Source organism: Odontesthes bonariensis, chromosome 19 (assembly GCF_027942865.1).
Source record: "Odontesthes bonariensis isolate fOdoBon6 chromosome 19, fOdoBon6.hap1, whole genome shotgun sequence".
In the NCBI taxonomy this organism is placed as follows: Eukaryota; Metazoa; Chordata; class Actinopteri; order Atheriniformes; family Atherinopsidae; genus Odontesthes; species Odontesthes bonariensis.
The window spans coordinates 1759167-1772397 of record NC_134524.1 but is presented as its reverse complement, the minus strand read 5'-3'; the positions used below and the strand labels follow the sequence as shown (position 1 = coordinate 1772397).

The following is a 13231-nucleotide window of genomic DNA, read 5'->3' as shown; positions in this document are numbered from 1 at the left end:
AGTTTCCGCTGAGAAGGATCCTTTTCAGACAAACCAAGAAATGTCTCGCAGTATTGAAACGTTACAGTACATAAGTTCATGTATAAATGGAAGATAAGTGCTAAGTTAAGCTCAAAATCCTGAATAGAAATGGCTGCATGAATTCCATACAGTACACAGTACATTGGTCACACATGTTCATTCATATTTTGGGTATTTCATACCTTCCATACCTTCTGGCCTTGGCTTGTTTGTGTAGCAGCTTTCATAGATCATACTGTTCATGGAAAACAAATACTGATATATGTATTTATAATGGAGTGAGATCAGGATACAGAAACAACTGACTGGGATGAAAACATGGCTGAGTAATTCAGGCTGTGCATCATCACAGAAACTGTGCAAAGCTGAAGAGAGAAAAAGTACACAGAGGAAGAGGGAGGGGCTTCACTTGATGTAAAGCAACAAGAAAAGAGAAAACGGGTCATATCACTGAGAGGGACGATGAAGGAAACATCGCTGCGATGTCTGCTCTGTAAGTAACTTCTGCTTTCTGTGTTCATAGCTGATAACGACTGAGTTTAGGTTGGAAATACAGAGGTCAGGTCAGACCAGAAACTTAAAGGCTTTTAACAGAAATAAACTCATTTTTTACAGAAGTGTGAACAACAAATAGATGGTTTCATTCAGCAATAACACAGTTATGGTAAAACTGTTATGAGTCATGTACAGATTCAGGGAGCTGTCTCCTCTTTATTATTAAGTTTTTATATTCATCTCTGTTTTCTAAGGCCCGTTCGAGTTGGTCCAACCTCTCTGCTGCACAGAGCTGAGGTCCCTCTGGTTGTTTAGAGATCACTGAGAGCTCACCTGGCCCTTCAGCTCACCACATGCTGATGCACGGTCAGACGCTTCAGTGTAGGGAGTGAGAATGTGTTGGAGGAGCTGTTACAGCTGGTGTATTAGGGGGATGCAAAGCTCTGGAATTTCTACAGTTTTTTACATTATCATAGAGACCAAATTCATTTGTTGTGAATCTGGTGTTTTGGGCTCCCTATGCCCAAATGTATTTTTATCTAGATTCCATTTTAGCGATTTAAGCTGTAGGCTGTAAGTGATGTAAGAGATTTAACCTCTTAAAGTGCTTATGAAACGAATTTTAATTGTTGGAATTTCACAGTTTTTGCTGCTGATTCTAAAGGTTCCAAGCCTTGCGATTAAAATGAGATATTGTCTGGATAATAATTTATCTGGGAAGTCATGTTAAAACGGGCTCAAAAGGAGCCAAATTTTGTCTTTTTGTGCGAATTCTTTTTTTAATGCGTGACGTCATAGGGTTGACACAGAAGTTCTCGTAGTCTAACTGTAATGGCGGCGTCTATGGCTAAGACATCACAGCACGGCAGAAAATATTGTGTTGCTGGAGGAACAAATGGTGTTAGTTGCAAAAATAGCAGCTTCACTGAAGGGATCTCTCTGCACATGTTTCCCAAACTAAAAACTACTGGAACTGAGGCTGACAAGGAGAAGGCAAAGACGAGAGCACGGTGGATACAGTTTGTACGGAGGCATCGTCGTGATTTTGAAGTGTCCTCAACATCCGTGTTGTGCTCCGTACATTTCCATCACAACTGTTTCACAAAAAATGTGGAGATCGCGGGAATGGTTGGGAATAGGAGACGTCTTTTAGCTGAAGCTGTTCCAACTATTGACATCGCTGGACCTGGTGTGCCGACGGAGACTGTCCCTGCTCGAACTACTGCTCGGGCGCGAAGACAGGTGAGTCTGAAATTTCCAGATCGGACATTACTGGACTTGTTTTTTTTTATATATAATAATGTTCGCTTACTGTTCGCTTCTGAGAGGCAAGTGTCGACCACTGCTATTGGCTGAGAGCACGGTGGCTCGTATCACAGCGTGCTGCCGCCTGCCGATAGCTGCACCTGTTACGGTGTTTGCTGTTCGGAAGCAGGGGACTGCTCGCTTTGCTCTTCGGTCTACACACATATCCAGCTAGAATTGCTGTCTGGTCTCTCCGGTGATTGCGCCGGCTACGACAGCCGAGGCTCCGTGGATCAGTCCTACCGATGGCTGCTGCCGGTCGTGCTGAGGCCGGGTGCCCATCTCCCTGCCGCCGACCCGTGAGGATCCGCACTGGGGCCGCGCACTGGAGGATTTCCGACCCGTTAATCCACGCCATTGTTTATTAAGCTTACATTAAAACCATGTTATTATCACATACGTTTTTTTTAAGTGGCTGGATTTCAAAGTGCCCCTTCGTTAGGTTTCAACGTGTCAAAGACAGCGCAGCAGAATGCCATATCTGCCAAACCGGCATGTTCAAATCTTTTCCAGTTTACCACAGCAAACATACACTATTGTGTCATTTGATTGATAACATCTTAATAATAATCAGCGTGTAGTAGGAGCGATGGCTGTTTTGTGCCGCCGATCCTGTGCTGAAAATGGTAACTTTCATTTCCATTACCCATACGGGAGGTGCAGAGAGCCTCTACAGTATAGATATTAAATCGATTTGTGTGGCTTAAATTCAACGAAAGTTTTTCCACATAATGTTAGAGGTGTGTTCTTTCGACCTGCTGATGTTTGTATCAGAATTTTGGTTCCTTTATGAGATATAAGTCCATCAAATGTATGTTGTTTTCACAGCCAGCCATACTAGCAAATAAGGGAGTCAACCCTATGACGTCACGGTCACGTGGCCAATTTCGCACCAAAGGCCACATAATTCACACTTTTAAATGGCCGTTTTAACAAGTTATACCCGGAAAATTTAGTTCAAGTTGGGTTGATGGTTTTAGAAAACGACAAAAATTTAATTTGAATGATAGATAAACATTCGTTTCAGTGCATCTTTAAGGGCAGATTATAGTTCTACGTCTATCGTCTTGACGTGTTGTTTTGCTCTGGTCGCGAACCACTTTTCATGTTATGGTTCTGCAACCTCGACCTAGAATTTCTAGTGACGCATAGCAGTTTCCCACCAAAACGCTAGTGGGAGCCCATTCGAGTCGTGAGAACTTCGGTAGGGGGAGTGTATATATTCCGCTGACACGCTGATCCTGTTCAAAACAACAATGGCGCGTCTGCAAGATACTATGGAGATGGATATGGAGTTGCTCGACCTTGAAGAAGAAAGGATTCTGCTATTGGAGTTGGCGAAAAGACGAAGGAGGAAGCGTAGGTGGTCTGTACGCCCGTTGGCGCGCCCAACACCAAGCGAGAATGACAACAACACAGACAACCGGAAAGGCACACCGAGGACCAATCACAGCCGCTTTTGTCTGCGCACTTCCGTTGGTGGTCTGCGTGCGTCTGTCGCGTAGTCAGGATTTTTTTTGAGGTGTACGAGAACGCGTGCAGAGCCTCTGCGTGGGGGAGTGGTCAAGATTTTGACGCTCGCAGAGGCTATGCGTCCGAGCGTCAGAGGCTTTGCGTCTGAAGCATAAATTAGGCTTTACTCAGTGAAGTCTGAGGTACAGCTACATGTGATTTTTACAGAAGTGAAAATCAACCTCAGTTTGAAACCAAACATGACTAATGTATAAATATTCGTGTTTAACCAATAATGACAGAGTATGACATGACCTGATGACACATAAACTCTAATGCATTGATTCAAATAAATTAAACTAAAACTCAGTTTTATTTATAAACCCCAAATCATAGCAAATGTCATTTCAAGGTCTTTTAAAGTTACAGTCCAATTCAAGCCAATTAGAATCCAATTCACTGTAAAATAATCAGATCTAGTTCATGCAGTCAGATTCTATAAAAGTTTCCCAGCTAAGGAAACCAACAGATTGCACTGAAACTTCTCTCTGATCCAATCTCCCATCCTGAGCTGCACGAGGCGACTGTGGGGAGAAAAAACTCCCTTTAACAGGAAGAAACCTCCATCAGAACCAGAACCAGGAACCATCTGCCTGGACCAGCTGGGGGCTGAGAGGACAGGAAAGAGGGGACAACAAGCAGCGTAACACCAGGCCAGGGACACCTGCTGAGAGAGAGAAACACAAGTTAATGACAACAATGATGTTACATGGGGACAACAAGGAAATAAGAGTCTTTTTTTTTTTAAATTTATACTCGGTTCGACTTGATAGCCTGGCTGCAGTTTTCTTTCCGTCTGTACATATTCCATTATTTTGAATATGTTTTGTACATATGGACCTGACTTGTATCTTAAACTTACTTGAACGTTTTTTTCTCTTTAGTTCTGACCTCAGTGATGTCCAACAGAAGTCAAGGTCAGTAAACCAGAACAGTTTGTTTGATGATTCAACCCCTACGGTCTTTTAAAATCAAACCCACAAAGTCTAGAAGTATCTCAATAAGTAGAGGGAAATTAAGTGATAGAAAGTTTGTAATAGATGAAGAAAACATTCCAATAATTAGGGAAAAGGCAGTAAAGAGTTTAGGCAGGTGGTACCAGGCAGACATGAATGATGGAGAGCAGGCAGTGCAGTTTGGGAAGATGTTGCTGAGGGACTGGATAGAATAGATAAATCATATGTTATGTAGATAAACCGGTGTGGAGTAGAGCAGGTCTCAAGGAGAAGAGAAAGCTAGTTGTTGAGCAGATTCGTAGACAGGAGGAAATGTTAAGGGGTGCAAAGGCAGTGGCTCAGGCTAAGCAGGGACGGTGTAGAGAAGAAAAAGCTTAGTTGGTAAGAACTGTGGAGTATGGAGGAAAGGAGTATTAGATTTTTGATAGGGGCAACATATGATGTATTGCCAACTCCCCAGAACCTAAAACTCTGGGTAAATGGAGACCCGTTATGCTCGTTATGTTCAGGTACTGCAGCTCTAAAGCATATTTTGTCAGGTTGTAAGGTTAGTCTGTCACAAGGCCGGTATCCATGGCGACATGACCAAGTATTAAGAAGCTTAGCTGCAGGTGTTGAAGATAAACGAAGGCAGGTAAACTTAGGAGGGTCTAAGCTGAAGAGAGTTGCAATTCAGTTTGTTCAAGAGGGAGCTGACTGTTCCTTGGGAGGAATTAGTAGCAGAAGCATATGAAAGGAAAAAGCTTAGATATGTGGAGTTGGGGGCAGAAGCAGATCAGCGAGGATGGAAGGTTAGAATCTGTCCAGTGGAAGTAGGATGTAGAGGATTTGTTGCAAAGTCTGTTGTCTCATTGTTGATGGAGCTGGGTGTAAGTGGACAGAGTGTGAGGAAAATAGTGAAAGAAGTGTCAGATGAGGCAGTAAAGTCCAGCCAGTGGGTTTGGATTAGAAGATGCAATAGCAGCTGGGGGCCCAGCAGGGGGAGCACTTAGGGTAAACAGACTTTTGAAAAAGCAAAGAAGAAGTTCAAGCTATTTAAGTGGAGGGTTTGGCACATGTGAGCCTTTTGAAACCAGGCGGCCATTTTGGGTGAGTTGGCTTTAAGTGAGCTGTATGGCTTTGTTTTTGCTGGCATTTTTAGTGATTGCAGGGCTGTTTAGGTGAGTTTGTCTGCTGAATCTGCTTGTGTGTCTTGTCCTGCCTCCACCTCTGGCACCCTCTATATTTTCATTACCCCCTACCCAAACCAGGGTTTGAATCCCATTCCTGCTTTTCTTACCTCTTTTATTTCTTCCCCTACCCGAACCAGGGTTTGCATCCCCACCCCGCTGTGACTGGTGTGCAGTTGGTGAGAAGCTGAGGTAGATTATGGTTGTTGTGGTGTGAGGAGCAGTGTTGGCTGGCATTAGGGGGGTGACTCTGGGACGCCAGTGGTCATTGTCTAGCCTCCTGGAGGTGTCGTGGGCCAACTAGAGGAAACACTGATGAAAGAAGGTTCCCACCTGATGACCCCAATAACATGTTGGTAAGCGCTGCTCACTGATCTATATTATAGGGAGTATAGGGAATTATTCACTGAGTCTGGTCCTTTATTTTTCTTTAGCACAAGTTTCTTGTGTTTACCTTAAATCTTTAATACAAACAAATGAGAAATACACTGGGCCTCTTGGTTGACTTGTTGAACTGTCAGAATATCAGAAGGTGCTTCTGGTTGTTCGTTTTTTTGAAAATAACAAAAACATCAGTGCAGTAATGTGCTTTTTCATTTCACCGCTCACAGCTGGTCTGACTGTGAGTCCCAGCAGCTCTCAGCTGTTTGAAGGAGACTCTGTGTCTCTGAGCTGTGAGGAGGACCACAGCTCTGCTGGATGGACTCTGAGGAGGAACACAAGCAGAGAAAACAGGACTCAGTGTGATGACTGGGGAGAAGCAGCTGGTTCCTCCTGTAACATCAGCTACATGTTCCCATCAGACAGTGGAGTTTACTGGTGTGAGTCCAGAGAGGGAGCAGCCAGTAACAGCATCAGCCTCACTGTCTCTGGTAAGATCAGACTGTGGAGTTAGTGCTGATGAAGCTGTGTGGAAATGGATGAAATGCTGTAGTTTGTCTCTGTGTTGAGGTGGATCAGTGATCCTGCAGAGTCCTGTCCTCCCTGTGATGGAGGGAGGTGACGTCACTCTGAGCTGTCCAACAAAGAACACTTCCTCCAACCTCCCAGCTGATTTCTATAAAGATGGCTCCCTCATCAGGACTGAGCCTACAGGTCACATGACCCTCCACCATGTTAACAGGTCTGATGAAGGCCTCTACAGGTGTAACATCAGCGGTCATGGAGAGTCTCCACCCAGCTGGATCTCTGTCACAGGTGAGGGTTACTCAGGTGACTCTTTAGAGTTCAGAACATTTTAAAGTTCATGTTTAACAGTTAATTATATTTACTTCCTTCTAGAGAAACCCATCACCTCTTCTCCTCCATCATCTTCAATAACTCCTGGTTCCACCTCTTCTCATTCCTCTCCTGCTACTCTTTCTCATCATGATGTGGTGTTATTGGCTGCCTGTGTTGGGGTCTTCCTGCTGTTACTGGTTCTACTGGTTCTACTGGTTCTACTGGTGAGACGATGTGTCCACAGGAAAGCTGAAGGTGAGACAGAGCAGTTGGTGATCCATCACTGATCTTTTCCTGACAGCATCTTAAGAATACCTGCACTGAACAAAGCTATGATGCATCACAGAAACATTTTACTCGCTTTGCTTCCTTTCAGCTGACATTGGAGGAACAGAAGAAGACGTCACATACAGCGACCTGAAAACATTAACTCATCCACAGCAGCCGAACAGAAAAAACAGAGGTAACGCTGTTCTTTGTGTGCTTCACTCATTGGGTCTACATGGGGAGATTAATAAGATTACAGCTATAGTTGGGTTATGCTCCTTATTTGAGCAATGGTAATTCTCCTTGGCTATATGGCGGTGAATGAATGGGATCAGAGGCACAAAGCGTGTCATACCCCGGTATGATAGGTGGCGCTGTACCCATTCCAGCTGTTGCTAATAGAGCCGCTTCCTGTTGACCTCTTCACCACCAACAACAACAACAAACTCAGGCATTGGAGAAAGATGACGATAATTACCCTTGCTCAACTCATTATGGGTGCCAATGCCGAAGGCATTATTATGTGTGCCATTATGGGGGCCAAAATGGCCTATTTTAGAGGCCTTATAACTCAGCTATAAAGCATAACACAGACCTCATTCAAAGTTTATATGTGAGAAGAGACTCTCGGCTTTAACTGAACCAAAGGGTTTGTTGATACATTATACAGCTTTGACACAACGGCAGTTTACGTTTTAGGAAGACTACGTCTCAGCCGAGGTGTTTCTCCCACTCTGTTTCTCACTCTAAATTCGATACTGCACCAATTCCTCAAACAAATGTCTCTCATGTCCGAAATATCTGCCCGATTTGGACAATTTTTACTTCAAAACGTAGGCATTTTTGTCCTCTTTCACACAAAGTCACCCTCATTGAGCTCTGCCTCACAGATTTCTTACAAATTGCCTCTGAGCCCAGAGGTCGCCTCTCCATTTCCATTATAAACGCCTAAAATCATAAAATTCAGGTGAAAAATTATTTTAAAACTGCCATAAAAAACGAGCCGCACAGAGTAGCCAAATGAAAATCACACCGCTGGCTTCTGCCGTCTCTTGGGGCGCTGAAGGTTCAAAAATTATTTGGATACGACTTTTACTTTTCGAACAGCGACCGTTTGTTCGAGACAGTCGAGTGCAGTCAAAATCATTGTCTAATTTTAAGAAGCCATAGTGTGTGCACATATGTCAGTTTGCTCTCTGTCTAACACAGACGAGCCGCAGCTGGTTCCGTCTCCATAGCAACGCCTTATTAGCCTGCTCTGTTCTAACTCCTGTTACCGGGGCAACGCCTTGTTAGCCTGCTTTGTTCTGAGACTGCTTATGAGGGCAGAGCCAAGATGGCTGCCCTGTTATAACAGCTTCATGTTATAAATCTGATCTGCGTTTCTCCTTTAAACTGATAGTGAGGGGAAGTTTGAAAATACCCACAATGCAATGGGAAAATGCATTGAAAAGCACTTACCGAGGCCATTTTGAAAATGACATAAAAGCTGTATTTTAAACAGGACCTTGATAAAAATGACATGGCTGTCTACAGCAGACCTATCTTAGGACAGGACTCTCTAAAGACAGACCTGTTTTTCAATGAGAAAATCAACCATCGAACCAAAAATGCCAAAAACTGCCCTGTTTTGGAGGCCTCATAACTCAGCCATACGACATCACAGAGACCTCATTCAAAGTTTATATGTGACAGGAGACTCTCAACTTCAACTAAACTAAACATTTTTTTATAGGGCGGGCAGTAGATTGGCACCCATCAAAATTTCTTCAGAAATGTTCTAGTTCTTATTGTAATTTAGCCAATAATCCGATCCTTTCAGTGCCATGTAACCCCACTGAGTGAGTCCAACTCAACTTTATTTAAATAACACCTCATCAAACCAAAATGACTAACTAGAAAGGACACAACCATTAAAATTAGCAATGCAAACCTTAAATCAGACCCAAGGTTTGCCTTTGTCTTATAGCAGCAGAGCGGAGAGAGAACTTTACATCTTCCTCACCAGTCTTCTCTTTTCTTCATTTAAATTCCTCTTTTTGGGGAGTCTACAGCTCCCCGTTGGTGTGTTTTTCAGCACCTGACAGTCAGAGCTGAGCTGGACTCGGCCTGTGGTTATTCTGCTAACAGACTAACAGCTCTGTGGTCGTCCAGCTTCCTGTTTCTGATGAAAACGTGTGACCAGGTTTCACTGCTGATAAAGGAAACAACAAAACAATTCTTGGAAATACATTTTTATGAACTCTGCACGAAGAGCAGTTTGTTCTTCACACATTGATATTAATATTATTATTAGTGGTACTGTGCTGTGATGTCCTGTTCACATCTAACCCTGCACAGAAAGAATAACTTCCTCATGGTAAATATATGTGCTGCAGCTGTTATAATAATGTAATCTTTCCTTAGTTAACCCTGCAGAGCCCGATCCAGCTGCTGTGTACTCTGCAGTGAGGACAGACCACGTCAGCTATGGAGAAGTCGTCTTCAGAGACCGTAAAGACGGACCGAAGACCCGAGGTACAGCTGATTTGTCTCCTTCAGGCTTCACTTCTAACTTCTTTCATCTGAAACCTGTCCGCACAGTGCACCAGCAGAACCCTAAAGCAGTGCATGTTTTCTGATTCTGACAGTCTGACACTTAGCATTTCACATGTTTTCAGCCTCTAACTGAGCTTAGATTAATGCTGCTGTATTGCTAACGTGCTAAAACAAAACCACGACTTCCTCGTGTCAGTTCCAGCGAGCTGAAGCTGGTCAGAGTTCACACCTCTGTGGGTCTGACTGGGCTGGCAGCAGCGAGGGGCTGGCTGAGGGCAGAAGTGAGCAGCTCTGTGGTCGTCCTTTTCCTGTTTCACACCCGCTATATTTAGGTGTTTGTCTTTACCACCAGAACAAAAAAACTTGTGCAGAAAACTTCTAAATTTCCACAGAAACAAAAACTTCCTCATGGTAAATATATGTGCTGCAGCTGTTATAATAATGTAATCTTTCCTTAGTTAACCCTGCACAGAAAGAATAACTTCCTCATGGTAAATATATGTGCTGCAGCTGTTATAATAATGTAATCTTTCCTTATTTAACCCTGCAGAGCCCGATCCAGCTGCTGTGTACTCTGCAGTGAGGACAGACCACGTCAGCTATGGAGAAGTCGTCATCAGAGGCCGTAAAGACAAAATAAAGACCCGAGGTACAGCAACTTTAACCTGATATCATCTAAATGAGTTCAGAGAGGAAAGGTTCAGCACCTCCTGCTGCCTCTGAGCTCCTCTGTGGGAGATCCTGGTCCCTGTAATCCAGCTGAGTTCTCTGCTCAGACGCCGTCTTTGAGCTGCTTTAACGCTGATTCTGTGGCTCTAAAATCAGGATTTTATTAGAGCAGAGCGACAGTCTGGAGACGCTTTCAGTGAGCCGACTCGTAGTCTCAATGGGCTGATTTTCAGTCCCAGTTTCTGACCAGAGAACCAGAAAAACATGTGAATGAGAGAGACTTAGTGTTGAGGTTAAGTCAGGAGTGCGCAGTCCTCTGCTGCGTATGGAGGATAAGCAGGATCAACTCGGTCTTTCTCTTTAGCCTCGTGGCATATTTATTAAACATACAGACTGATATCACCAGAGCTCGACTCAGATACAACTGGGATTCACTCACTCCATGGCGAGAACAAATTAACCGAGAGAAAGGAAAAACGTCACTTCCTGTATCTACCTTTTAGAAAACAGTACGGTTAACCACACCATCACATAACAGTGAGTAAGGGCGTCATCCAATTATAATATTCAACACTTAGACTTAGACTTTCTTTATTGTCATTGCACAAACAAACACAGGTGAGGGTCTGAGAGGATCTGGTGCCAGCAGGGAGAATAGTCCATGGTTGGGGGGGCCTGAGCACCTGTCTGCTATGTCTTTGATGGGTGGGAGCGGAGTCCCGATGACCTTCTAATAGAACCCAAACAGAACAGTTTGCAGAGTTGGTTTAATCCAAACTGAAGTTAGAAACAGGACATGCCTTCGATACGAGTGTCACACTTTAGGTTTCACAGTCAGGCTGTCTGTTCGCTAATCTGTTAGCACGATTAGCAGAACACAGTCAGGCTATCTGTTAGCTAATCTGTTAGCAGGATTAGCAGAACACAGTCAGGCTATCTGTTAGCTAATCTGTTAGCAGGATTAGCAGAACACAGTCAGGCTATCTGTTAGCTAATCTATTAGCACGTTTAGCAGAACACAGTCAGGCTATCTGTTAGCTAATCTGTTAGCACGATTAGCAGAACACAGTCAGGCTGTCTATTAGCTAATCTGTTAGCACGATTAGCAGAACACAGTCAGGCTATCTGTTAGCTAATCTGTTAGCACGATTAGCAGAACACAGTCAGGCTATCTGTTAGCTAATCTGTTAGCACGATTAGCAGAACACAGTCAGGCTGTCTGTTAGCTAATCTGTTAGCACGATTAGCAGAACACAGTCAGGCTGTCTGTTAGCTAATCTGTTAGCACGATTAGCAGAACACAGTCAGGCTGTCTGTTAGCTAATCTGTTAGCACGATTAGCAGAACACAGTCAGGCTATCTGTTAGCTAATCTGTTAGCACGTTTAGCAGAACACAGTCAGGCTATCTGTTAGCTAATCTGTTAGCACGATTAGCAGAACACAGTCAGGCTATCTGTTAGCTAATCTGTTAGCACGATTAGCAGAACACAGTCAGGCTGTCTATTAGCTAATCTGTTAGCACGATTAGCAGAACACAGTCAGGCTATCTGTTAGCTAATCTGTTAGCACGATTAGCAGAACACAGCAAGCTCAGAACTGTATGTTTGTGCTTTCAGACGTTCCACCACAACCAGGCATCATCTACTCTTCGCTGAGCTGACCCCTCCACCCGGCTGCCGGCCTCCACCCGGCTTCCAGCCACCGCTGCAGCGCTCGCTGTTAGCCACCGCTGCAGCGCTCGGGGGCCCAGATAGATGAAATGAACTCTGGTGTCACTTGTTTTCCTGTGTAGCTCTGTGGGTTTGTACAAAGAGATCAGATGGAAAGTTTGTGCTGTTTAGATGCGGTGAGCAGAGCAAACAAAGAAGAACCGCAGCATCGGTCTGTGGCTGGAAACTGAGCAGAAAGCGTGTTTGGATTCTGTGGTCCGGCGTTGTTTGAAGGTCACTGTGAGGGAGGGTTGCCAACCGTCCCTTGAAAAACAGAATCGTCCCGTATTTAGAAACAACAGCACTTTGTCCCGTATTACTGTGAGAGGCTAAAAATAGTCAGTATCATGCCAATGGAAATGAATAACAGGGCTTTAAATTAAAATGTACGATAAACTTGTTCCCAGACCCTGTCCTGCTCTGTGACCAATGAGCTGACAGCATATTCACACCCGAGAATACGCTGTCAGCTCATTGGTCGAGGAGTTAATGTTGCACGCGGAGAAGATGGCGGAAGACAACAAGGCAGCAGCATGGGCGACAGTAAGCAGACACTGCAAGTTCAACATTTTACTCAAGTTAAAATACTGAAGAACTTACTTTTGAAAATACTTAAGTATTCAAAAGTACAAAGTACGTTTTCTAATATCAGTACATTGCTGTATTGTTTTATGAATGCTTTTACAGAACCATGTAACTCTCTGAAACCACTTAATGTAGACTTTTTGCACCACTCTGCTACAAAGTAACAAACTACAGGGCAGCTCTGAGCTAACAGAGCAATAGTACGCGTTCATTCATTCATTGGTCTTAAAGTTTCAGTGAAATAAAGACAGATAAAGCCTTATTTAGAGGCTGTATTGTCTCTGCCCTGTTATATGGAAATAAGCCGATCTCCAGTGATCTAAATATCTTCCGAAGGACGCCGACTTTCACCAAACTGTTATCGGTGAGTTGATGAATGGATTTTATGCCAGAAATAAGGTCCAGGTTTAAAAAATGAACTTTTCCTTTAAGAAAGATACTTATTTTATTCAGTTAATTTTGTTATTTTGTATTAAAGTGAATTCCTGAGTAATAATTTGTTTTCCATGTGTTCATGTCACTCAAAAAAATCGATAATAAGAGATAATAAATCGTGGCCTTTTTTCTGGCCAGCTTTCTTTGGATGGACAGGGCATTTCTCAGGGGGGCAGTGCCCCCCCCCCCAGCCCCCCCGTAGCCACGCCCCTGTCAAATATTATTCAATATCATCACAATTTGTTCACATTTTGCTTTCGACAGTGACTACTTGTAACGTCTCTATTCTACGGGAATTTAAACTTTAATAATCGATAAAACCAACAGAAGAGGGTCTCAGAAGTGATA

General features: G+C 43.7%; 1 protein-coding gene across 1 annotated transcript; it reads left to right on the top strand.

Moving 5' to 3' along the window:
- Positions 1–483: 483 nt before the first annotated feature.
- On the top strand, positions 484–11872 carry LOC142368886 (uncharacterized). Its single transcript, XM_075451087.1, has 9 exons — positions 484–514; positions 4218–4250; positions 6070–6330; positions 6410–6655; positions 6740–6934; positions 7056–7142; positions 9353–9463; positions 10035–10133; positions 11771–11872. Exons 1-9 carry the CDS (start codon positions 484–486, stop codon positions 11812–11814), a joined length of 1107 nt encoding a protein of 368 aa, XP_075307202.1. The 3' UTR covers positions 11815–11872.
- Positions 11873–13231: the final 1359 nt, after the last annotated feature.

Excerpts from the sequence above, each read along its gene's own strand:
- LOC142368886 (XM_075451087.1), top strand. The coding sequence starts at position 484 with ATGAAGGAAACATCGCTGCGATGTCTGCTCT. Across the intron at positions 6,935-7,055 it reads TGTCCACAGGAAAGCTGAAG|CTGACATTGGAGGAACAGAA; the intron begins GTGAGACAGAGC and ends GCTTCCTTTCAG. Across the intron at positions 7,143-9,352 it reads GCCGAACAGAAAAAACAGAG|TTAACCCTGCAGAGCCCGAT; the intron begins GTAACGCTGTTC and ends ATCTTTCCTTAG.